General features: G+C 41.5%; 1 protein-coding gene across 1 annotated transcript in view; it reads right to left on the bottom strand.

Annotated features, from left to right (window-relative positions):
- The window catches only part of NTN4 (netrin 4), a 117084-nt gene that overhangs the window by 26743 nt on the left and 63823 nt on the right, over positions 1 to 26518 (bottom strand). Inside the window, exons 4-5 of the mRNA XM_063447086.1 lie at positions 16093 to 16219; positions 9529 to 9717 (exon numbers count right to left, since the gene is read on the bottom strand). Of these exons, the coding sequence (XP_063303156.1) occupies positions 9529 to 9717; positions 16093 to 16219 (316 nt within the window). The remainder of the gene's footprint in view (positions 1 to 9528; positions 9718 to 16092; positions 16220 to 26518) is intronic.

Below are 26518 nucleotides of genomic sequence, written 5' to 3'. Positions count from 1 at the left end.
TTATGCTCAAGTGCTATTACAGTATATAAAGAGTCCCAAACCCATGTTTACATTTTATCTTTGCTTACAATGTACGCAAATCACAAAACGTTATCACATCAATGTACCAGACTTTTATTAAAGGACCAATAAAGTCTCAATTAAGTGGTCTGAGATACTGCAATAATTACATTACAGGTTTAAGACTGCCTCTAGTGGCTTTCAGTCGTCTTTCAGTCACCTGCATGAGGACATCCGGTGTCAGTTAAATACCCACAGTAAAGCATTGAAGCAATACGCTCGCCGCGCATGCGCATTAGCCCCCCCACATCGGGCGACGTTGGAGGAGGTGGACATCGGCTCTGGAATTGGATAAGTACAACAAAGGTTTTTTAACCCTTACAGTGTGTGTGTGGGGGAAGGGGTGGGGGGGTTTGAAGGTGGGGGGAGCCAGAGGGATACATTAGCGTTAGGAACACACTTTTGTATTCCTAAAGTTTTAGTGTCCCTTTTACCCTTACTAGAGACGGGTCACGTCAGATGCTGACGTGAGAGTCAGAGCTAGAGGCTGCAGCGGAGGAGTGTCTGTGCTGCAAATGAGGTAAGTAAGCTTTATTTAATTTTACAGAGCAAAGATTGGTGGTCAGTAATCACATCAATAAGAAGGAGCCTATAGTCTTAAAATAATCAAAGGGACTACAGGTTCTCTTTAAAGATATAATTTCAGGTAAGAAGTCGCCAGTGGGTGCATGTTATTTTGCTAAATATTTGCTGGAATTCAGAAAATGTTTAGATGGGAGAACAAATTACTGAGAGGAAAGGACATGTCAAAGTTCATGTAAATGGAGCAATACATTGTAAGCTTGTCAACGCACAAATGGACAAGGCTGTACATTACTACCACTTAATGGTTTATCGTGAAATTCTATAGTTCTAGAACGCCACGGACATTCAAGTATAAAACAGGTGCAGCAACACAAAGTAAAGGCATAACTGAGATGCATAAAACACAGCTCGGTTAAAGCATTACATTAAGCAGCTACATTTTCTTAATGCATAGTTTAGTTTTTATGTGTGTTATGTGTGTAAGCCTATTCATCAATGTCTCCAGGCGAACATTCAGAGAGATGACTTGATGCTCTGGATTTGCACTATGGGGTTTTGAGTGTCTTAATATCTAGAAAATGTACAGTGATTTCTTTATGTAAGTGCTGAACAGGTCAGGTAAGTCAGCATTAGTTGTTTGCGGTGATTGCTTATAAAATTTAAATTAAATTAACCATTTGCATATTACATTTATTATCCCTGCCTGTGCTCATTTGCATGTCAAGCTCTGAACTCTAATTTCTCAAATTTCTTCCCAAGGGCAACTTCTCAAAGTTGCAAGCAATGCACAGCAGTATTTTTTCATATTAAGCCTGCCCTTTAAAGAGCTGTAGCCAACATGCCTTGGGTTTCTTTGCACTTAAGTATGGGCTTGTTTCCATGTAGCTATCATTAATGAGGCCATTAAAGCACTAAAGATACCATCAGGTGCAGTGACAACCACTCTATTTTAATGATGGATTTACATGGTTCACACCTGAGTTTAAAGGGCCACTAAAGTCACCCAGACCACGTCATCTCAATGAAGTGTCTGGATGCAGTAGTCCTGTAGTTTTAACACTGCAATGTAGAACATTGTAGTTTTGTAGAAATATGTTTTTGTTTACATTGCATGCAGGGCCGGATTTTCCTATAGGCTAACTAGGCTTCAGCCTAGGGCCTCAAGATCAAGCGGAGCCTACATTCAAATTGTTAGCAAAATTAAAATTACACTATTCTAAAAACAGTGAACACTAAAACACTGAACTGAAAATAAGGAGAAATTCTACGCATATGATATGACCAATGGCGTACTAAGATGGGGGCGGTCCGCCCAGGGTGCCACTTACTAGGGGGGTGCCCGGGCAGACTGCAATGCCCCTCCTGCTGCGATCGCCGAGACCGGCGGTCTGCAGCTCCGCAATGTGCAGAGCTGCAGACCATGGATCTCGCGTGCACTGCCCAATCAGAGCGTTGCCGCGGGTTACCACGGCATCGCTCTGATTGGGTCTCGTGAGATCCATGGTCTGCAGCTCTGCTGAGCTGCAGACCGGAAATAAGGCCACCGGACCACCAGGGACCCCACCGGACCACCAGGGATTTAACCCCTTAAGGACAGATGACATGTGTGACATGTCACGATTCCCTTTTATTCCAGAAGTTTGGTCCTAAAGGGTTTAAGGTAATTTTTTTAGTCACCCCCCCCCTCTCCTCATCACCCCCCTCCCTCTCACAATCACCCCCCTCTCCTCATCACCCCCTCCCTCTCACAATCACCCCCCTCTCCCCATCACCCCTCACTCTCACAATCACCCCCCCCCCCTCTCCTCATCTCGACTTTTTTTTTATTTATTGTCCGTGCCACATTTTTTATAAAGGTTAGTACCAATCACAACATGTTTCATTTAACATATTGATATATATCACAGTAATTATGTATTTTATTGTCTCTCATATAATTTACAAACTTAAAAATGGGAGGTGAAAGGGCCTCATAAGTGGAATAGCCTAGGGCCTCTTTTCATTTAAATCCGGCCCTGATTGTATGGTTAAACACACTTCTAGTGACCATCTTCGTGACACTGCAACAAGCAAGTTTCACTTAATCATGTGATGTTCAACGTCATCACAGACAGCAGCTCATAGCAAAATATTCTCTATGAGAAGCATTTGATTGGCCGTGGGTGCTCGAATCTCATCCCCACTGGACGGGCACTGGATTGGACAATTATCAAGGCAGTGACGCCTCCAGGATTACATAGCATTAGTAGAGAGTAGCAAATTACATCACAGTCTGAATCTTGGCTCTGGGAAAAAAGTAAAATCTTTTTTCCTCAATTTTGTACAGGATAACATGGGGGGGGGGGGGGGAGTAAGAGGGGGTGGGTCGAAATATGTTTAAATTCATAACACTATAGTGTTCCTTTAACATCTGCACATAATTCACATTTGCTTGCAAGGACCCCAGCACTTTGATTAGCCTTTAATAGTTTTCAAGTTTGGAATAAGTCAGAAAATGCCTAATCTGCTCTAGCAAGTTCATGAAATGATTGCCCAGAAACACAACACCTGCATTTGAACATCATGAAGATTTTTTAAAATTTTATTTTAGAGGGGGAGGGGCTGAATGACATTTCTGACATTATTATTAATTTATGATTGTATTGATAGTTTGTATTGAATTGCTATTTGCATCCACCTGACTTTACCAGTCGGACTCATACATATTCAACATAGACATTTAATCTACACTATGCTATGTTCTTTAGTGTTTAAAGGGATACTATAGACACAATACCCACTACAACATTTAGGAGTTCCTCTGTTGGTTAGGATTGTTGTGATGTATTTTTAGTTTACTTGTTCATATCAATCTACAAAAACAGCTATATTGTGTAGCATTCAACCTTTATACAATTGCTTGGTTCTTTTTATTTAAAATTAATTATTTGCCAATATTGAGATGTGGCACCTTTGGGAAGCTACTTTATATGTTTAAATACAAACAAAGTTTCATTTTGACAAGATAGTGGTCAAATATATTCTGAGCATTCCATGCATGAAATTAAAGGAGCACTATAGGGTCAGGAACACAAACATATTTCTAACCCTATAGTGTTAAAACCACCATCTAGCCCCCCTGGCCCTCTCTTGCCTCCCTAAATATATTACAATTGTACTTGTATTTAAGCCTGAAGCTGCTGGCTCTACCCCTGTCTGCCTCAGACCTGCAAGCTGTCTGCTGACATCATCAGAAGTGTTATTCTGAGCCAATCAGGATTGGCTGAGACTGTGAAGGAGGCAGATCAACGGCAGAGCCAACACAAGTCAAACACAGCCCTGGCCAATCAGCATCTCCTCATAGCGTTTAATTGAATCAATGAAACTCTATAAGGAAAGTTCAGTGTCTGCATTCAGAGGCTGGAGTCACTGATATGTTGTGATGCACACTAGGCAAGACAGCTTAAGGAAGCAGCTCTAGCAGCCATTGAGGAGTGGCCAGTGAAGTTATCACTAGGCTGTAATGTAAACACTGCATTTTCTCTGAAAAGACAGTGTTTACAGCAAAATGCCTGAAGGTAATGATTCTACTCAACAGAACAAATGCAATAAGCTATAGTTGTTCTGGTGACTATAGTGTCCCTCTAAACTGATCTTTGGCTTCATCTGTTTCTAAGCAGAGGTAGGTAATATGATATCTAGCAGAAAAACTGATAATTGTAGCTGCTGGTGATGACCACAATAGATTATTCTTTATCAGATGTTAACTTTGCTGGTCCTAAAAAGGCCCCACACACTTTGCTTTTATCAAGGAAAACTTCTGCTTATAACTCTATAGGTTTCTACAAATATGTAGGTCATCACTGGGTATCTATTGCTGCATTTGTTATACAATAGTTATTTAACTCAGGGGCTGGGGCGTCTAAAGATGATCAATGACTGGCTGCAAACTTTGGGGCCACCTATACAGATCAAAGCTTAAAAATGGCTCTCCAAACAAAAGTAACCATTTCAGCATTGGTCGGTATAGATTAGAATCAAATTTAACACTGTAGAAAAATAAACCCCATCCTAACTCAATAAGTTTCTTTTGATTAATGACCTAACAAAGATACTTTACAAATTAAAAATATTGCAAAGGAAAAATAAACTTCCTTTTTGAATTCTCATCACAATGCTTTACAAAATGCATAGACATTTATTCATCTTTTCACTGTTGATGTGATAGGAGATCTGGTTCCCTTTGTAAATAGTGCATATTTGTAATGCCCTACGGGGCAAATAAAGAACAAAGCAGAATTTTTAAGAAATTAGCTGGAAGGGGATATTCCTTTTTTTTGGGAAATATTGTATTGGGAGACAATGTCCTTAATTCAGAACTAGCTGCTGTGAGCTCTGTATTATTTTTATTGTTCATTGGAATACAAATGAAATGTGTGCCACAGGTTAAACTGTCATCAGAAAGGTATTGAAAACCTTTTTGTGAGTGATGTCCTAGTGACCACATTTAGTCCAAGGGATCAACATGCAGATTAAGCAAATAACCTACTGGCATGTGTTTATCTGCAAGATAACTTCTTTCATCTATCTCTGTCCTCCCAGAGACCTTCACAATGTGATACAGAGAGGAAAACGAGGGAATGTAGACTATTAAAGCAGGAATTGTTTTATCAGATGAATAGATTTTCTATCTATTAATAGCTTTTAGATGTAACTTTCCACTTCTGTATAGCCTCCATTAAATCAGACTCTTCTACATAGACATAGGCAAAATTTAGTTTTTCCTCCCCAATTACCGTCAGTGAGTAATATTTATATCATATGTTTTGTATAACCAACTGCCGCATTTTGATCATTTTTAGCACATGTATTGCTTGACGGCTCTTGCCTTTACATACCATATGTAATAACAAGTTGTTTCATTAATTTTCATACATTTCATACTCATCTAGGAGCAATGTTGTGACAGCTTCGATAGAATAATAATATCCAGAAATGGAGAGGAAGTCCGCTATGTGGGTGTAAATTAAACATGCTGTGTTTTGGTTCTGTCTGTTTAATTGTACTGAATGACGTGTGCTTCTGTGAAACATGGTGACGACGCTCTAATAACCTTGGGAAATTTTTAATCAATGGAATATCAGAATCTTGTAAAATATAAAAATGTATTATTTCGTTTTGTAATACATCTACAAGATGTAAATTTTTTTTTTTTTTTAGCATTATAATAGCCTAAACACTCCGGAAACATGGTTAAAAGGACACTATAGCCACCTAGACCACTTCAGCTCATTGAAGTGGTCTGGGTGCATATTCCCAGATCCCTTAACCCAGCAAAGGTAATTATTGCAGTTATTAATTAACTGCAATAAATACCTTTATGGGTTAACTCCACCTCTAGTGGTTGTCTACCAAACAGTCACTACAGGGACTTCAGGGTCGTTAGGTGACTGCTTGGCGTTTTAACGCTATTCATGGGGATGTCTAGTGTCACCCAAATCCCCATAGGAAAGCATTGTATAATGCTTTACTATGTGACAAATCCTAATGCGAGCACAGCCATTTCCACGCATGCGCACATTAGGTCTCCAGTAAAGGTGGACCCGAATCAGCGCCGAGGGACATCACAACGGGAAGGGAGGGGGGCATTATACGGAGCCTTAGTGCCAGGAAAACAACTTTGTTTTCCTGACACTATAGATTCCCTTTAAGACCGTACAACATTTTTATTATTAATGAAAATAAAAGGTTATAAACAGGTAAAATATAAAGGTTATATAACTCAACCTATATGAATCCATTCCTTTAAGTAAAAAACAAAACACTTTTCCATCCCTAATCTGGTTAATACAGTCTCTATCTGAGAGGCCATCTTTAAATCCTCACTGGTCAAAGGCACCATTTATCTGACAGGAGATCATTCACAATATGAATTGCTAAAACCAAGCAATAGCCTATTTTTGAGACGACATTGGGATACATGAACACACATGCTTTGTTTTTGTTTTGTTAAAAAGAATCAAGCATTCAGCTGAGGTGCTTGGAAGTGTAACCCTGACACCCATACTGGTTCAGACACTCTGCATAATTTCCAATGAAATGTTTGGGAAAAAGAAGACGATGGTTGCAAGATCTCCCTCATATATTTCACTGGAACTCTGCATATTTCCACAGTTCCCCCCCAAGAAAATGCCCCTGAATCACATATATGGTGCAATACTATATAAAACATTTTACCATTCAAGGCTGTGCTAAACACCAGTGTACCCCTCTATAATGTGTCTGTTTAATTTGTTTGTCAGACATGACCTTTTCAGTGCTAGCAACATTTGCTTCCATTTTCCCCACCTATTTATCGAAGAGACATAAATATGTGAAAACAATCCCAGCTTCTGTGTATGGATTTATCATCTATAGGGTTATTTGCCAGAGTGAGACTTGCAGAGAATTCAAAGTTAATATTGAATTCAAAGACAAAACAACCATACTAAAAGTCTAATTAGGCTATTTTGGTCTAAATTCTAAAATTATCTTTGAATTCACTTTCAAATCCTGACATTGATCATTTTAGTGAATAGCCCTTATTTGTCTCTCTGTCTGAAAAGATGTGTACTTTATTTGTGTAACACGAAATGTAGATCACCCAGTGCTGTCAAACTACCCCCTCCTACACCCCATGATCCTACAGCTAAAATATGTTTTGTGATATGTTGTACAAATCTGCGAGAGGAGGCAGAGGGGCCGAACAGAAAGGGGATGAGAAGATAATTTAGGGGTAAACCATTCAAAAACGGTTTAATCCTATAAGGTGAAATGGCACCCAGGACAGACCCCATAATAACCTAATTCCTTATTAAATGTATTGCCTTAATACATGCATTTGTGCAGTTCATTTTTGCCAAAATCATTTTATATCGTAATAAATTTGTAAATACATAGGGCTTAATTATAATAAATAAATACTCCAGAGGAAAGTAATGTAAACACCCTCCTAGATTGCCCAACAACTAGAATTACTATTCAATTAAACATAAGGATGCATATTACATAGCAGCATAATAATACATCATATCAGTTTATGGCATGGCTCCCACATTTATACACACCTCACTCATCAATTTAATAGATGACATGTTTACTGTACGGTTTGTTAGCAAGCACATTCTTGGCGTAATGAAGCCAGTACAACATAATCATATACTTCAGTGGATTGGAGTGTTATGTAAAAGAAAGGTGATAAAGCAAGACGCAACAGATTCATAGAAAAACAAATGCAACATTTTCTGTCTCCACTAAATCTGATTCTTCAGAAACTGCACATAACTTAACAAATCTGCCATTCTCAGTGTCACGAACGTGTGATATTACAGCGATACAGTACATAATAAACAAGAGGTTCTTAACACCCTTTTTTTTAGTGGGATCCAAACTACATACGTGGAGTTTGCATGGCTTCTCATTTTTCAGTTGCAATACATTCTAAAGTAAATTCTACAAAACACTTTTATTAGAATCTTTCTGATAAGGCTAAATCTGCACTGTTAAATGCAGTGCTGCTACAACAAATACTGTATCGTGATCTGTTAAATGGAATCTAATCAATATGCTGTATCTGTTCGAACCAACAGCAAGCCCTGAAATGGCAAGAGGTCCATTTTTGGATGCAAGAGTTTAAAACTACTGCTTAATAATTGTCAATCTTCTTCCTTGCCCACCTACCAGGCAGTGGCGGATCCAGAGCCTGATCTCGGGAGGGGCACTTGTAGATTATTTAAATAAATAATCCAGGCACAATAACCATTAAAGCTCAGTGTAGTAGTTATGGTCCCAGTAGTGCCAGGATCCCACCCCAGAGTAAGTAGTCATACCGTTTAAGAACAGTTTGACAACTTACCTGTGGTCTGCTGGGATATAGGGCATAGGAACAGTGGTGTGTGTTAGGGGTGAAGTGTGTGAGCGGTGAAGTGTGTGTGTGAGTGCGGCAGTGTATGTCAGGGTTGCAGTGTGTGTGTTAGGGGGCAGTGTATGTGTGAGGGCACTGTATGTGTTTTTGGGGGGCACTGTATGTCTGTGTGGGGCAGTGTGTGTATGGGGGCAGTGTTTGTGGGGCAGTGTGTGTTTATTAAAATGTATTTAATAAAATATATATATATATATATATATATATATATATGTCCTCCCTCCCTTCATTACTGGGACGAGGGGGGACATTTCTCCATCCCTGGTGGTCCAGTGGGATTCCCTGGTGGTCCAGTGGCGGTGAGGTGAACTCTAGCCCGCAGCTCCAGGGCTAGAGTTCACTCTTGCGAGATTTGGAGCGGGAAGAGAGCAGGCTCTGGGTTTTCCCATCAAGGGGAAAATCTACCCCTAAAGAGGGTGGCCTAGCTGACTGACAATCTGCCCACTCAAGTAGACCATGCACAGAGGGCTACTGAAGCACACTGTGCATGGTCCTAGTGTCCAGTTCCCTTCTGCATTTTGAACACAGTACCCAAAAATGTGGGACTATCCGAGCAAATTCAGGACTGTTGACACATATGCTGCTCTAAACCTTGCTTCTTTGTGTTTTGCTGAAGATTGCTTCTACAATGCCGACATTACACGCAAAATGTATAACTATAGTTCAGGGAGCTTTAAACAAGCCTAGCGAATCACCAACCACATTGCTTTATGTATATTGCTTTCCCTGAATAATTATATAAAGGAATCACCGTATATACCATATGATGGGAGGAGTCCTAAAGTTTATTAAGCGGCTCAAAAGTCCACATATAAACATATAATATACATGTGTTGTTTTGATCAGAGAAATGTAGTCCACTTTGATTACCAATTACAGGTACGTGTAGTTTCACAGTGGATTTTTATTTTATTTTATATTTTGCAAGATCTTCAGCTTATATTTCTACATTTCTTTTATATTTCAAAGAAATTGAAGAAAAACTGTAGCGTCGCTAACCGTACCTTTACAGGCGTCTGGTGCAGAGAAGGGAATTTTCAAATCTCGGAAGAAGCCTGGCTTGCAATTCTGACAGTGGATCCCTTCTGTGTTGTGTTGACAATTGTCACACACCCCTCCACTCCGGTTCCCTGAAGAGATCCATACATCCAGGCTAAAGTGACAGCTGTCAGCGTGATCATTACATTTACACTCTGAAAAGGGCAAAAGCAGAACAAAGCATTTGATTACTAGCAAGATAAAAACAAACTATACAATCCTCTGATGTTCTTCTCCAATGTGGTTACAGACAAGCAATATTCCTTGCATGAGAAACTGGTAATCCCATTGCAAACACCAATACAATCACAGCCCATATTATAAACTACCAATGTCTCATGCAAAATGGAACATGTTTTAAGAAACTTGTGCTAGGTTTTGCTATAGTGTACTACTCCACATTATAGATATCTTGGGGTAACAAGAGCCATGTTCAATACATATAGTAAATGTGAAAATAAAATTCAATAATTAACTCTAGTAATACTTTTTAGAAATTGTAGTTTGCAAATGACACAGATCTATTGAAATGATCACAATCTAGTCCTCTTACAATGTTTTTATGCTTTATGATATTTTTGCATATGTAGGTCAATGGGTCTTGGTATTTCAGACACCTGTTAAGCAGCGCAATACCTAAAATTTAGTAGCGACAGTGTATTTTACTGTAAAATGGCAAATTAAGGAGAGAGCCAGTGGTACTAGATTATAAACACTGGTTACTAAATAAGGGGTAATGGTCAAAAACGAAAGAACTAAATAATGTGCAAAACTAATAAAACCTTATATCCGACTATTTTAAACATTCTAACCAAATATATTCTAAAAAACATGCTGTATGCATATGTTATAGCAGTTATCCTGAACATTATCTGCTCTGTGGACTGCTTACAACTACATAACTAACATTGTATATGTTCGGAATAACTCGAAAACCATATAATGGTTAATGAAGTGAGGATATGAATAGTTGCTTTAACCAATGGCCCAGATCTATTAAACTGAAGTAACTATTTGTGTTAAAGGGACACTATAGTCACCTGAACAACTTTAGCTTAATGAAGCGGTTTTGATGTATAGAACATGCCCCTGCAGTCTCACTGCTCAACCCTCTGCCATTTAGGAGTTAAATCCCTTTGTTTATGAACCCTAGTCACACCTCCCTGCATGTGACTTGCACAGCCTTCCATAAACACTTTCTGTAAAGAGAGCCCTGTTTAGGCTTTCTTTATTGCAAGTTCTGTTTAATTAAGATTATCTTATCCCCTACTATGTTAATAGCTTGCTAGACCCTGCAAGAGCCTCCTGTATGTGATTAAAGTTCAATTTAGAGATTGAGATACAATTATTTAAAGGGACTCTATAGTCACCATATAAAAGCAAGAAAGACAGGTCCCCCAGCCTTCCTTCTTGCTTTTATATGAACTTTCATTCATAAAAAAAAAAAAAAATCGGTGGTTTTATATTAAAAACTTACCTCCGTTCCAGCGCCGAGCTCCCCGCTAGGCCGCGCCCCCTTTTTCGTCAAAATGACGAAATCGCGGGGCCCAATGGGACGGCTTCGCGCTGGACCAATCGCGTTCTTCATAGAGCGGCATTGAATGCCGCCCTATGAAGAACCTGAGCGCTTTACCGCGCATGTGCGCGGAATGCGCGTTCGCGAGCTGAGCTGTCTGACTGACAGCTCAGCTCGCTTTCTAAAATTATCAATAATAATTTAGGGCCCCCACCCGCCCTGTGCGGCGGGTGGGGGCCCTAAAATTATCAATGAGGGGGGGGACCTACTGTCCCCCCCCGGCCCCCACCCCTGTGCGGCGGGTGGGGGCCCTAAAATTATCAATGAGGGGGGGGACCTACTGTCCCCCCCCCGGCCCCCACCCCTGTGCGGCGGGTGGGGGCCCTACAATTATCAATAAGGGGGGGACCTACTGTCCCCCCCGGCCCCCACCCCTGTGCGGCGGGTGGGGGCCCTAAAATTATCAATGAGGGGGGGGACCTACTGCCCCCCCCCGGCCCCCACCCCTGAGCGGCGGGTGGGGGCCCTAAAATGATCAGTAAGGGGGGGGACCTACTGTCCCCCCCGGCCCCCACCCCTGTGCGGCGGGTGGGGGCCCTAAAATGATCAATAAGGGGGGGGACCTACTGTCCCCCCCCCGGCCCCCACCCCTGAGCGGCGGGTGGGGGCCCTAAAATTATCAATAAGGGGGGGGACCTATTGTCCCCCCCCGGCCCCCACCCCTGAGCGGTGGGTGGGGGCCCTAAATACAAAGGGGGGGGACCCTAGTTAACCCTCCCCCCCCCAAAAAAAAATATCTCCCTACCTACCCCCCTCACCCTAAAAATAATGAGGGGGGACCATTAACTAAAAACCTGTAAAAAAATGAGATAAAATCAACTTACCATTCGATGTTTTCTTTCTTCTAAAATCTTCTTTCTTCAGCCCCAAAAAAGGCCAAATAAAAATCCATAATAACCGACGCAATAAAAAAAAAAAAAAAAAAAAAACCGAGCGCAAAAAAAAATAATCCATCTTCACCCATGGAGGGCTCCGCGCAGACTGAGCTCCGCAGGGCGGGGGAAGGCTTATAAAGCCTTGCCCCGCCCTGCAATTAGGCTAAGAACACTCTGATTGGTGGGTTTAAGCCAATCAGAGTGCTCTTTGTCATTTTACAAGCGTGGGAAAGTTCTTTGTAATTTTCCCACGCTTGTAAAATGACACAGAGCACTGTGATTGGATGGATTTCAAGCCATCCAATCACAGTGCTCTGTGTCATTTTACAAGCGTGGGAAAGTTCTTTGGAATTTTCCCACGCTTGTAAAATGACAAAGAGCACTGTGATTGGATGGATTTCAAGCCATCCAATCACAGTGCTCTGTGTCATTTTACAAGCGTGGGAAAGTTCTTTGGAATTTTCCCACGCTTGTAAAATGACAAAGAGCACTGTGATTGGATGGATTTCAAGCCATCCAATCACAGTGCTCTTTGTCATTTTACAAGCGTGGGAAAGTTCTTTGGAATTTTCCCACGCTTGTAAAATGACACAGAGCAATGTGATTGGATGGCTTGAAATCCATCCAATCACAGTGCTCTGTGTCATTTTACAAGCGTGGGAAAATTCCAAAGAACTTTCCCACGCTTGTAAAATGACAAAGAGCACTGTGATTGGATGGATTTCAAGCCATCCAATCACATTGCTCTGTGTCATTTTACAAGCGTGGGAAAATTCCAAAGAACTTTCCCACGCTTGTAAAATGACAAAGAGCACTCTGATTGGCTTAAACCCACCAATCAGAGTGTTCTTAGCCTAATTGCAGGGCGGGGCAAGGCTTTATAAGCCTTCCCCCGCCCTGCGGAGCTCAGTCTGCGCGGAGCCCTCCATGGGTGAAGATGGATTATTTTTTTTGCGCTCGGTTTTTTTTTTTTTTTTTTTATTGCGTCGGTTATTATGGATTTTTATTTGGCCTTTTTTGGGGCTGAAGAAAGAAGATTTTAGAAGAAAGAAAACATCGAATGGTAAGTTGTTTTTATCTTATTTTTTTTTTCTTTACAGGTTTTTAGTTAAAGGGTCCCCCCTCATTATTTTTAGGGTGAGGGGGGTAGGTAGGGAGATAAGTTTTTTTTTTTTGGGGGGGGGGGGGGGGGAAGAGGGTTAACTAGGGTCCCCACCCCCTTTGTATTTAGGGCCCCCACCCACCGCTCAGGGGTGGGGGCCGGGGGGGGACAATAGGTCCCCCCTATTGATAATTTTAGGGCCCCCACCCACCGCTCAGGGGTGGGGGCCGGGGGGGGGGGCAGTAGGTCCCCCCCCCTTATTGTGAATTTTAGGGCCCCCACCCGCCGCACAGGGGTGGGGGCCGGGGGGGGACAGTAGGTCCCCCCCTATTGTGAATTTTAGGGACCACCCACCGCTCAGGGGTGGGGGCCGGGGGGGGGGGCAGTAGGTCCCCCCCCTTATTGTGAATTTTAGGGCCCCCACCCGCCGCACAGGGGTGGGGGCCGGGGGGGGACAGTAGGTCCCCCCCCTATTGTGAATTTTAGGGCCCCCACCCACCGCTCAGGGGTGGGGGCCGGGGGGGGGGGCAGTAGGTCCCCCCCCTTATTGTGAATTTTAGGGCCCCCACCCGCCGCACAGGGGTGGGGGCCGGGGGGGGGGGGCAGTAGGCCCCCCCCCCTTATTGTGAATTTTAGGGCCCCCACCCGCCGCACAGGGGTGGGGGCCGGGGGGGGCAGTATGTCCCCCCCTTATTTTTTATTTTAAGGCCCCCACCCACCGCACAGGGGTGGGGGCCGGGGGGGGACAATAGGTCCCCCCTTATTGATAATTTTAGTGCCCCCACCCGCCGCACAGGGGTGGGGGCCGGGGGGGCAGTATGTGCCACCCTTATTTTTAGGGCCCCCACTCACCGCTCAGGGGTGGGGGCCGGGGGGGGGGGGAGGAGAGTAGGTCCGTCCCCCCCCCCCCCCCCCCCCTTCAACCACTATTGTGGCCAGACAGCATCCCTGTGGGTTCGGGCTTCAGCTGTCAGCTGAAGCCACGCCCACAGCAGTGCTGACAGGCTGTCAGCACACAAAGCGCGTTCACAGTGCTTTGTGTGCTGATAGCCCGTCTGATGCATTCACCCAGAATGCATCGGACGAGAGGCCTTTTTAGGGCCTCTGAACTCGGAAGTCCCTCTGGTGGCCGTCTGATTGACTGCAACAAGAGGTGTTCCAAGCTTCCAATGTAAACACTGCATTTTCTCAGAAAATACAGTGCTTACAAGAAAAAGGCTCCGGGTAGCTGTAGCACTCACCTAAACAACCTCATTAAGCTGAAGTTGTTCAGGTGACTATAGTGTCCCTTTAAGTTAAATTACATCTGTTTGAAAGTGAACCCAGTTTTTTTTCATGCAGGCTCTGTCAATCTTAGCCAGGGGAGGTGTGGCTAGGGCTGCATAAACAGAAACAATTTGAGCAGTGAAGTTGCAGGGGAATGATCTATACACTAAAACTGCTTTATTTAGCTAAAGTAATTTAGGTGACTATAGTGTTCTTTTAACCCCTTAAGGACCAAACTTCTGGAATAAAATGGGATCATGACGTATCACACATGTCATGTGTCCTTAAGGGGTTAAGGTTTAAACATTTAGAATCTTGATTTGCACTGTAATCGTTTATAGAAACCGGGGCAATGAAGAACTCTAAGGCAGATGGTTCTGAATTCTTAGGTTGGAACCAAAAATGGATTCCAATGTCCTCTTAATGCAACCCCACTGGTAGGAAGGTATAGAATAATTTTAGGGCCACTGGCAATTACCCACAATACACACTGAAAACACCTAGAACTTGTGCAAGTCATTTTTCACAAGACATTTTCTTTTAAATTTATATTAAAGATTTAGCAAATTGCATAATATTCCAGTTCATACAAGGCAAAGCTAGGACAAAAAATACTAACAAGGAGGGCAAATGGAAACATTGCTTCATTTCTCCTGTTCTGTAGACTTTCTCATTGCTAAATGTGATAAGGACAAAAGTTATCACAATGACTGCCATGGAGCTAAAATGGAGACGCCGAGGTGCAGGATAAAGAGGTGTTAGATTTCTACATTTTTAACACCCCAAAAATACACATTTGTATAAACATAGAGGTAAGTAACCATACTATTAAAAGTCCTGAGAAGTGACCGTTTCCATTTAATTAATGGGTTGTCAAACTAATGCCATTATATAAATTAGGTCCCGAAATAAACAGGTAAGGGACAACTGACTAAAAGCATACAGATCCTCTCTAGGTTGTGTTGATGTTTAAAAGTCTTTATAATAATGATATCATTTTGGGTGGTTGCACAACGTTTTATGCCTCCAACGCCATAAGTCTTCCTATTTTTAAAAATGATATACTAATTCTAAAGTGATTCAAAATGATTCAAAATGAGCTGCCACTTGGGAAGAGGAAGACAGGTGCAAGTAGCAAATGATGATGTTCTAAGTACATACAAGATATAACTTTGACGCGATTACAAACTTGCTATTAAATGTTAATGCTCCACTTTCTTTATGTCTCTTGATTTATGTAAAAAACAATTTAAGGGGTATGTTAAATACAATTATTCTTGGTCGTCATGTAATCTGAAATATGCCTCATATTATGAGGATTTCTCAAGGTTAAATGGTAACAATGTATTCCATAAATATCTTATCTTGAAGGTTCCATGACAAAAACAAAAACCATATTGACGCTACATTACGAAATTGTACAAGTTAATTAATGAAAGTGCATAGGGTCTTCTGAAAAGAAAAAAAAATGGAATAAAAATAATAATGTTTTGAGAACTCTTCAAGGCAAGTCGAGGAACGAAAACAGTTTGCAATTCGTTTTACATTGTACAGCAGACAATTCAAATTTTTTATGAAATATTTTGGAAACGGTTTCTGCTGGAGGCTGCGAGACACATTAACACTTCCAGACTCATGCTGCACAGGTGAAAAGGCTGCTTATACGGAATTCGATTTTATTATTTCACCATATTTGGTAATAGTTCCTTACTTCTGCACATGTTGGGTGCCCCGGTGTTTCCATTTGCTGGTTGCCACGGCTGATCATTATAAAGAGGAGCGCAGCGTTCACAATTCGGACCAGATGTATTGTGCTTGCAGATGCACTTTCCGTACACCTTAAAAAAAAAAAAAAAAAACATAAAACACAATATGATGAAGGTTTCATGGTTCAAACTAAACTACTCATCCTCACAAGAAATTTTATGATTTGAATCACAATCGGTATTATTTTCAATAATTTCAATATAAACCATTTATAAAAGTAGCTGAAGGATTTCAATTAGATTGAGACTTTTTCTGGCTACTTATTATTGTTGCATTCTTCTGGATGAGGCTATAGGGAAGCAGAGTCTGGTCCTGCTGTTCGCGCCCCCCTCCTTTCAATTATCCCTCAAGCGCAGTTCATTGCTCGCAGCTGGGAAGAAGTGACAGGCTCTGCATGTGTGTCATTATGTATCAGTGTTTGTGTATCTGCATGTGTGCCAGTGTTTGTGTGTCTGTGTATCTGCATGTGTGTAAAAATTTGTAGCTGTGTGTCTGTATCTCTTTGTCAGTGTATCTGCATGCGTGTCATTGTGTGTTTCTGGGTGTCTGTTTGTACCTGTGCATCTGTATCTGCGTGTGTATGAGTGTGTGTTTCTGGGTGTCTGTGTATGTGTGTGTCAGTTTGTACCTGTGCGTCTGTATCTGCATGTGTATCAGTGTGTGTTTCTGTGTGTCTGTGCATCAGTGTGTCTGTGGCAGTGTATTTGTATATGAGAATACATTTCAGCATTCAAACTCCAACGCTACACACAAATACACCCTGGCATTCAAACGTCAACACTACATACAAACACATGCTGACATTCAAACACAAAAACAATGCTCATTGCTAAATACAGCCCTGCAAGGTTGGGCAAATAGTAGATTCCCAATTTGCAAAACATTGAGGGAGTTGTACCTTTGCTATGAGGCAGGGGGAATTGTTGTACCAGAGTCCTCTCTAGGATAGTTCTGCCACTGTGCATTGACAAACACCTCTATAATAATTATCTTTAAATAAAACCTTTATGGTCCCTAGAAATGTGTTTTTCTTTGTTACCTGGCATACCTTTCACCCCCAAATTCTAAAATATTTCTTACAGGGTCTGTCTTAGATAGGGAATCTATCGTTCAAAAAACAGAGCCAAGAGCTTTGTTTACATCAAAAGACATTTGTGAAATATGCTTCATTGCAGGGATCACACAGTATGTTCTATTTATCATGAAATGTCTCAGAAGCCCATCCAAACATTTAGTACTTGCGATACAGTATCAGCTGAAAATGAAACCTTGAAAATAATACATTCAAATATTTCAAATGAAAACATTTAAATGCTTTGAAGAACAGAGTACACAAAGAAACACAGATCCTGTACCAAATAAAAAGTAACTCCACGCACCACAAACAACTATACTCCCTGTGTTGGTTATAGTGCAATAATGCCATCTGTTGCACAAAATTGCACAAAGTTGCACAAAATTACTTAGAAAACCCAAAATGGAGTTGGTCACCACTTGCAATTCTTAAAGTTTATAGAGTGAACACTGCAACATCAGGAAGAAGCTTAAATCTCTGAGCCAACCCTGGCCAACCAAGACTGCTGAGCATGTCCCATAATTGTATATGTAATTAAACACTCTGCAGAATGTTCATTTGCACACTCTCTTATACATAATTATGAGAGAGCCTGAGAGAGCGCTACGGAATCTGATGGTGCTACATAAATAATAATAATAGTATGCTCCCATCATATCCACGTATGACATGCAGTGCGGGTACATGTATGGGCAGTGGACAATGTTTCTAATGCCTGTGATATATTTCATTGGGGAAGCTTATAGCTGCAGTAATTTTTGAAGATAAAAGTTTAGAAACAGGACTATAGGTAATACTGATCATTCAGCCTACTGTAATTGTTCAACAAATCAGAAGTGTGTGTATATATATACACACACATACACACACACTTTGTAGTACATCAGTGGTGTACATTCTTCTTGTAGTATGTCAGTAGAGTACTGTTTGTAGTATGTCAGTGGAGTACATTTGGTAGTGTGTCAGTGGAGTGCTTTTGGTAATGTCAGTGGAGTACTTTTGGTAGTGTGTCAGTGGAGTACTTTTTGTAGTGTGTCAGTGGAGCACTTTTTGTAGTGTGTCAGTGGAGTACTTTTTGTAGTGTGTCAGTGGAGCACTTTTTGTAGTGTGTCAGTGGAGTACTTTTTGTAGTGTGTCAGTTGAGTATTTTTTGTAGTGTGTCAGTGGAGTACTTTTTGTAGTGTGTCAGTGGAGTGCTTTTTGTAGTGTGTCAGTGGAGTACTTTTTGTAGTGTGTCAGTGGAGCACTTTTTGTAGTGTGTCAGTGGAGTACTTTTTGTAGTGTGTCAGTGGAGTATTTTTTGTAGTGTGTCAGTGGAGTACTTTTTGTAGTGTGTCAGTGGAGTGCTTTTTGTAGTGTGTCAGTGGAGCACTTTTTGTAGTGTGTCAGTGGAGTACTTTTTGTAGTGTGTCAGTGGAGTATTTTTTGTAGTGTGTCAGTGGAGTGCTTTTTGTAGTGTGTCAGTGGAGTACTTTTTGTAGTGTGTCAGTGGAGTACAATGTGTCAGTGGAGTACTTTTGGCAGTGTGTCAGTGGAGCACTTTTTGTAGTGTGTCAGTGGAGTGCTTTTGGTAGTGTGTCAGTGGAGTACTTTTGGTAGTGTGTCAGTGGAGCACTTTTTGTAGTAGGTCAGTGGAGCACTTTTTGTAGTGTGTCAGTGGAGTACTTTTGGTAGTGTGTCAGTGGAGTACTTTTGGTAGTGTGTCAGTGGAGTACTTTTTGTAGTGTGTCAGTAGAGTACTTTTTGTAGTGTGTCAGTGGAGTACTTTTTGTAGTGTGTCAGTGGAGTACTTCTGGTAGTGTGTCAGTGGAGTACTTTTTGTAGTATGTCAGTGGAGCACTTTTTGTAGTGTGTCAGTGGAGTACTTTTTGTAGTGTGTCAGTGGAGCACTTTTTGTAGTGTGTCAGTGGAGTACTTTTTGTAGTGTGTCAGTGGAGTATTTTTTGTAGTGTGTCAGTGGAGTACTTTTTGTAGTGTGTCAGTGGAGTGCTTTTTGTAGTGTGTCAGTGGAGTACTTTTTGTAGTGTGTCAGTGGAGTGCTTTTTGTAGTGTGTCAGTGGAGTACTTCTGGTAGTGTGTCAGTGGAGTACTTTTTGTAGTATGTCAGTGGAGCACTTTTTGTAGTGTGTCAGTGGAGTACTTTTTGTAGTGTGTCAGTGGAGCACTTTTTGTAGTGTGTCAGTGGAGTACTTTTTGTAGTGTGTCAGTGGAGTATTTTTTGTAGTGTGTCAGTGGAGTACTTTTTGTAGTGTGTCAGTGGAGTACTTTTTGTAGTGTGTCAGTGGAGTGCTTTTTGTAGTGTGTCAGTGGAGTACTTCTGGTAGTGTGTCAGTGGAGTACTTTTTGTAGTGTGTCAGTGGAGTACTTTTTGTAGTGTGTCAGTGGAGTACTTTTTGTAGTGTGTCAGTGGAGCACTTTTTGTAGTGTGTCAGTGGAGTACTTTTTGTAGTGTGTCAGTGGAGTATTTTTTGTAGTGTGTCAGTGGAGTACTTTTTGTAGTGTGTCAGTGGAGTACTTTTTGTAGTGTGTCAGTGGAGTGCTTTTTGTAGTGTGTCAGTGGAGTACTTCTGGTAGTGTGTCAGTGGAGTACTTTTTGTAGTGTGTCAGTGGAGTACTTTTTGTAGTGTGTCAGTGGAGTACTTTTTGTAGTGTGTCAGTGGAGCACTTTTTGTAGTGTGTCAGTGGAGTACTTTTTGTAGTGTGTCAGTGGAGTATTTTTTGTAGTGTGTCAGTGGAGTATTTTTTGTAGTGTGTCAGTGGAGTACTTTTTGTAGTGTGTCAGTGGAGTGCTTTTTGTAGTGTGTCAGTGGAGTACTTTTTGTAGTGTGTCAGTGGAGTGCTTTTTGTAGTGTGTCAGTGGAGTACTTCTGGTAGTGTGTCAGTGGAGTACTTTTTGAAGTATGTCAGTGGAGCACTTTTTGTAGTGTGTCAGTGGAGTACTTTTTGTAGTGTGTCAGTGGAGCACTTTTTGTAGTGTGTCAGTGGAGTGCTTTTTGTAGTGTGTCAGTGGAGTATTTTTTGTAGTGTGTCAGTGGAGTATTTTTTGTAGTGTGTCAGTGGAGTACTTTTTGTAGTGTGTCAGTGGAGCACTTTTTGTAGTGTGTCAGTGGAGTACTTTTTGTAGTGTGTCAGTGGAGTATTTTTTGTAGTGTGTCAGTGGAGTACTTTTTGTAGTGTGTCAGTGGAGTACTTTTTGTAGTGTGTCAGTGGAGTGCTTTTTGTAGTGTGTCAGTGGAGTACTTCTGGTAGTGTGTCAGTGGAGTACTTTTTGTAGTGTGTCAGTGGAGTACTTTTTGTAGTGTGTCAGTGGAGTACTTTTTGTAGTGTGTCAGTGGAGCACTTTTTGTAGTGTGTCAGTGGAGTACTTTTTGTAGTGTGTCAGTGGAGTATTTTTTGTAGTGTGTGAGTGGAGTATTTTTTGTAGTGTGTCAGTGGAGTACTTTTTGTAGTGTGTCAGTGGAGTGCTTTTTGTAGTGTGTCAGTGGAGTACTTTTTGTAGTGTGTCAGTGGAGTGCTTTTTGTAGTGTGTCAGTGGAGTACTTCTGGTAGTGTGTCAGTGGAGTACTTTTTGTAGTATGTCAGTGGAGCACTTTTTGTAGTGTGTCAGTGGAGTACTTTTTGTAGTGTGTCAGTGGAGCACTTTTTGTAGTGTGTCAGTGGAGTACTTTTTGTAGTGTGTCAGTGGAGTATTTTTTGTAGTGTGTCAGTGGAGTATTTTTTGTAGTGTGTCAGTGGAGTACTTTTTGTAGTGTGTCAGTGGAGTACTTTTTGTAGTGTGTCAGTGGAGTGCTTTTTGTAGTGTGTCAGTGGAGTACTTCTGGTAGTGTGTCAGTGGAGTACTTTTTGTAGTGTGTCAGTGGAGTACTTTTTGTAGTGTGTCAGTGGAGTACTTTTTGTAGTGTGTCAGTGGAGCACTTTTTGTAGTGTGTCAGTGGAGTACTTTTTGTAGTGTGTCAGTGGAGTATTTTTTGTAGTGTGTCAGTGGAGTACTTTTTGTAGTGTGTCAGTGGAGTGCTTTTTGTAGTGTGTCAGTGGAGCACTTTTTGTAGTGTGTCAGTGGAGTACTTTTTGTAGTGTGTCAGTGGAGTATTTTTTGTAGTGTGTCAGTGGAGTGCTTTTTGTAGTGTGTCAGTGGAGTACTTTTTGTAGTGTGTCAGTGGAGAACAATGTGTCAGTGGAGTACTTTTGGCAGTGTGTCAGTGGAGCACTTTTGTAGTGTGTCAGTGGAGTGCTTTTGGTAGTGTGTCAGTGGAGTACTTTTTGTAGTAGGTCAGTGGAGCACTTTTGGTAGTGTGTCAGTGGAGTACTTTTGGTAGTGTGTCAGTGGAGTACTTTTTGTAGTGTGTCAGTGGAGCACTTTTTGTAGTGTGTCAGTGGAGTACTTTTTGTAGTGTGTCAGTGGAGTATTTTTTGTAGTGTGTCAGTGGAGTACTTTTTGTAGTGTGTCAGTGGAGTGTTTTTTGTAGTGTGTCAGTGGAGTACTTTTTGTAGTGTGTCAGTGGAGTGCTTTTTGTAGTGTGTCAGTGGAGTACTTCTGGTAGTGTGTCAGTGGAGTACTTTTTGTAGTATGTCAGTGGAGCACTTTTTGTAGTGTGTCAGTGGAGTACTTTTTGTAGTGTGTCAGTGGAGCACTTTTTGTAGTGTGTCAGTGGAGTACTTTTTGTAGTGTGTCAGTGGAGTATTTTTTGTAGTGTGTCAGTGGAGTACTTTTTGTAGTGTGTCAGTGGAGTGCTTTTTGTAGTGTGTCAGTGGAGTACTTTTTGTAGTGTGTCAGTGGAGTGCTTTTTGTAGTGTGTCAGTAGAGTACTTCTGGTAGTGTGTCAGTGGAGTACTTTTTGTAGTGTGTCAGTGGAGTGCTTTTTGTAGTGTGTCAGTGGAGTACTTTTTGTAGTGTGTCAGTGGAGTATTTTTTGTAGTGTGTCAGTGGAGTACTTTTTGTAGTGTGTCAGTGGAGTGCTTTTTGTAGTGTGTCAGTGGAGCACTTTTTGTAGTGTGTCAGTGGAGTACTTTTTGTAGTGTGTCAGTGGAGTATTTTTTGTAGTGTGTCAGTGGAGTGCTTTTTGTAGTGTGTCAGTGGAGTACTTTTTGTAGTGTGTCAGTGGAGTACAATGTGTCAGTGGAGTACTTTTGGCAGTGTGTCAGTGGAGCACTTTTGTAGTGTGTCAGTGGAGTGCTTTTGGCAGTGTGTCAGTGGAGCACTTTTGTAGTGTGTCAGTGGAGTACTTTTTGTAGTGTGTCAGTGGAGTACAATGTGTCAGTGGAGTACTTTTGGCAGTGTGTCAGTGGAGCACTTTTGTAGTGTGTCAGTGGAGTGCTTTTGGTAGTGTGTCAGTGGAGTACTTTTGGTAGTGTGTCAGTGGAGTACTTTTTGTAGTAGGTCAGTGGAGCACTTTTGGTAGTGTGTCAGTGGAGTACTTTTGGTAGTGTGTCAGTGGAGTACTTTTGGTAGTGTGTCAGTGGAGTACTTTTTGTAGTGTGTCAGTGTAGTACTTTTTGTAGTGTGTCAGTGGAGTACTTCTGGTAGTGTGTCAGTGGAGTACTTCTGGTAGTGTGTAAGTGGAGTACTTTTTGCAGTGCGTCAGTGGAGCACTTTTTGTAGTGTGTCAGTGGAGTACTTTTTGTAGTGTGTCAGTGGAGTACTTTTTGTAGTGTGTCAGTGGAGTACTTTTTGTAGTAAATCAGTAGTGTGCTTTTTCTGATACACCAGCAGTGAAGGTTTTGAGTACACTTGTGGTGCACTTTTTATAATCAAACCAAACAGGACCTTTCTTATCCACTTTATGCAAAGTCGGGGGAACCTACACCATTCTCCACTGCCTATTGGAGACTGCAGGGAACATAAAATACATTTTAGAGATTTATTTCCTTTAATATAAAGATTCTATTGTCTTTGGAATGACCACCTGACCTAATAACTGCACAGAATGTCTAAATATTTTACTAGTAAATCAGCTATCATGAGCTTTTTTTTTGAAGATTTGAATGTACTCTAGTATAATATAAACTTATTAATAAAATAGCAGGTAACATGTCACTTCCCATCTCATAGTTTAGTGAATAGATCACAAAGATACACACTGTAACCAGGAAGAATGACCTTGCATGGAAAAATATATGGCCTTGGGTGTGGGTTCCTGACAGGCACATACAAATGTTTACGCTCAGTCACTGTAAGTAATTCATGATTGCTGTGTAGCTGTAAGCTTTTAATGGTTCTCAGCTCCCCTGCCAGAGTGTTAGTCCAACTAGATTTATGGGGATTTACCTTTCCCTTACAACATGATTAGAACTATGATCATACACAAACCGCTGTGTTTCCTGGACAGATTTTTGTCTTAACAGTAGATCAAAGTCTCCATTACAGTCTCCTTGTACTTATTACCGCCCCATAAAGTAAGTATATTATGTTTTCATCTCTGTGCCCTATTGATCTCAACACAATACCATAAATGTTGTACAAGGAATACATATCTATCTATATATGCTGTGAAAAGCCGCAGCATGCCATTACAGACCTATATGCCAACTTTATCGATGGTAAGGAACCATCATTGCTCCTTAAGGTGTTAACGATATCGCTATATTGCTTACTGAACGTGATCCCAGACCTGCTACAGTCAATCCCTGTTACAGTCTATCAATGCATGCCATTACATCTAAACCAGGGGTGTCCAATAGGTCGATCCTCAGATATTGTAGGACTACAATTCCCATGATGCTTTGCATGTCTTTAGAATGAAAAAGTATCATGGAAGCTGTAGTTGTAAAACATCTGGGGGTCTAATTTTGTGCACCGCTTTCTAAGCCATCTAACCCGTACACTCAAAGGGCCAGAGTCTATGGATTCCTTAATATTGATCCATATTTGCACAACATTTTTAAACACCTACTTCCCAAGCTGTCGTGAGAGAGCTGATATGTGTTGAACCCTCTGTGAACTTATTCATTCAGTGAACTTTTTAGAAGTGGAAGTTAGTCTCTAGAGCTTGGCACAGAATAGTCCTCCAGTTCACATGACATTCCATGGAGTTTAAGGGGAAATGCAGTGCCTCTCACACTGCTGGACGAGCCCTTGACTCAGAGACTGGCATCCGTTTCTTCTGCATAATTCCAATTCATCAGAAAGCAACTCACGAGTGCGAATAGAGACAGGGCAGCACTGTGCTTATTCCTCAGGATTTCCTACCTCAACTTTCTCATATTGTATAGTAAAACATAAACAAAGGACTAATCGAAATGACAAGGTTGTAAAGGGACAATCCATTCACAGTTTTAATCAGCATGTAAAATGCAAATAATCCAATTTAAAAAAAAAATTGTCATGTCATGGTAGTAAATTAGTTAAATGTACTTATTTTGTCAAATAGACCGTATATAAATAGTGTATAGCTAGTACAGTATCTCACAGAAGTATTACGTTACATTTTATGCATTTTTGTAAATATTATTATATCTTTTCATGTGACAACACTGTAGAAATGACACTCTATTACAATGTAAAGTAATTAGTGTACAGTCTGTATAACAGTGTAAATGTCCCTTCAAAAAAACTCAACACACAGCCATTAATGTCTAAACCGTTGGCAACAAAAGTGAGTACACCTCTAAGTGGAAATGTCCAAAGTGTCAATATTTGTGTGGCCACCATTATTTTCCAGCACTGCCTTAACCCTCATGGGCATTGAGTTCACCAGAGCTTCGCAGGTTGCCACTAGAGTCCTCTAGTCCTCTAAAGGTGATGATGACATCACGGAGCTGGTAGATTTTAGAGACCTTGCACTCCCCCACCTTCCATTTGAGGATGCCCCACAGATGCTCAATAGGGTTTAGGTCTGGAGACATGCTTGGCCAGTCCATCACCTTTACCTTCAGCTTCTTTAGCAAGGCAGTGGTCGCCTTGGAGGTGTGTTTGGGGTCGTCATCATGTTGGAATACTGCCCTGCGGCCCAGTCTCCGAAGGGAGGGGATCATGCTCTGCTTCAGTATGTCACAGTACATGTTGGCATTCATGGTTCCCTCAATGAACTGTAGCTCCCAGTGCTGGCAGCATCCATGCTGGCTCAGACCATGACACTCCACCACCATGCTTGACTGTAGGCAAGACACACTTGTCTTTGTACTCCTCACCTGGTTGTCGCCACACGCTTGACACCATCTGAACCAAATAAGTTTATCTTGGTCTCATCGGACCACACAACATGGTTCCAGTAATCCATGTCCTTAGTCTGCTTGTCTTCAGCAAACTGTTTGCGGGCTTTCTTGTGCATCATCTTGTGCATCACCCAGAGGCTTCCTTCTGGGACGACAGCCATGCAGACCAATTTGATGCAGTGTGCAGCACATGGTCTGAGCACTGACAGTCTGATCCCCTACCCATTCAACCTCTGCAGCCATGCTGGCAGCACTTATACATCTATTTCCCAAAGACAACCTCTGGATTTGATGCTGGGCACATGCACTCAACTTCTTTGGTCGACCGTGGCGAGGCCTGGTCTGAGTGGAACCTGTCCTGTGAAACCGCTGTATGGTCTTGCCCACCGTTCTGCAGCTCAGTTTCAGGGTCTTGGCAATCTTCTTATAGCCTAGGCCATCTTTATGTGAGGCAAAAACTCGTTTTTTCAGATCCACAGAAAGTTCTTTCTCAAGAGGTGCCATGTTGAACTACCAGAGACCAGTATGAGATAGTGTGAGAGCGATAACACCAAATATAACACATCTGAGACCTTGTAACAATAACAAGTCACATGACACCGGGGAGAGAAAATGGCTAATTGTGCCCAATTTGGACATTTCCACTTAGGGGTGTACTCACTTTTGTTGCCAACGGTTTAGACATTAATGGCTGTGTGTTGAGTTATTTTGAGGGGGAAGCAAATTTACACTGTTATACAGGCTGTACACTTACTACTTTACAATGTAGCAGAGTGTAATTTCTTCAGTGTTGTCACATGAAAAGATATAATAAAATATTTACAAAAATGTGAGGGGTGTACTCACTTTTGTGAGATATTGTATATATCACATAGCTATATAATTCTGGACTAAGCAGTTCCATGCAGTCTCACACTGGAATTGGACATTTAAGAGACATAAACTCAAATTATAATTTTTTTTTTGCTTATGAGAAAATGTATATGTGTCAGTGAGTGTGAGTCTGTCAGTAAGTCTTTTTAGGTACCTGGCCCCACTCTGACCTCATGGGAAAGGTGTTTTTACTCATGTTTTTCCCCCACATCATGGGGGTGGAAAACGGAGTGACTGCCACTAGAGGTGTTACTAGCAGCAATGTAAACAT

Source organism: Pelobates fuscus, chromosome 3, assembly GCF_036172605.1.
Source record: "Pelobates fuscus isolate aPelFus1 chromosome 3, aPelFus1.pri, whole genome shotgun sequence".
Classification (NCBI taxonomy): Eukaryota; Metazoa; Chordata; class Amphibia; order Anura; family Pelobatidae; genus Pelobates; species Pelobates fuscus.
Note: the sequence above shows the minus strand (reverse complement) of the source record. Positions and strands in the feature narration are given on the sequence as shown.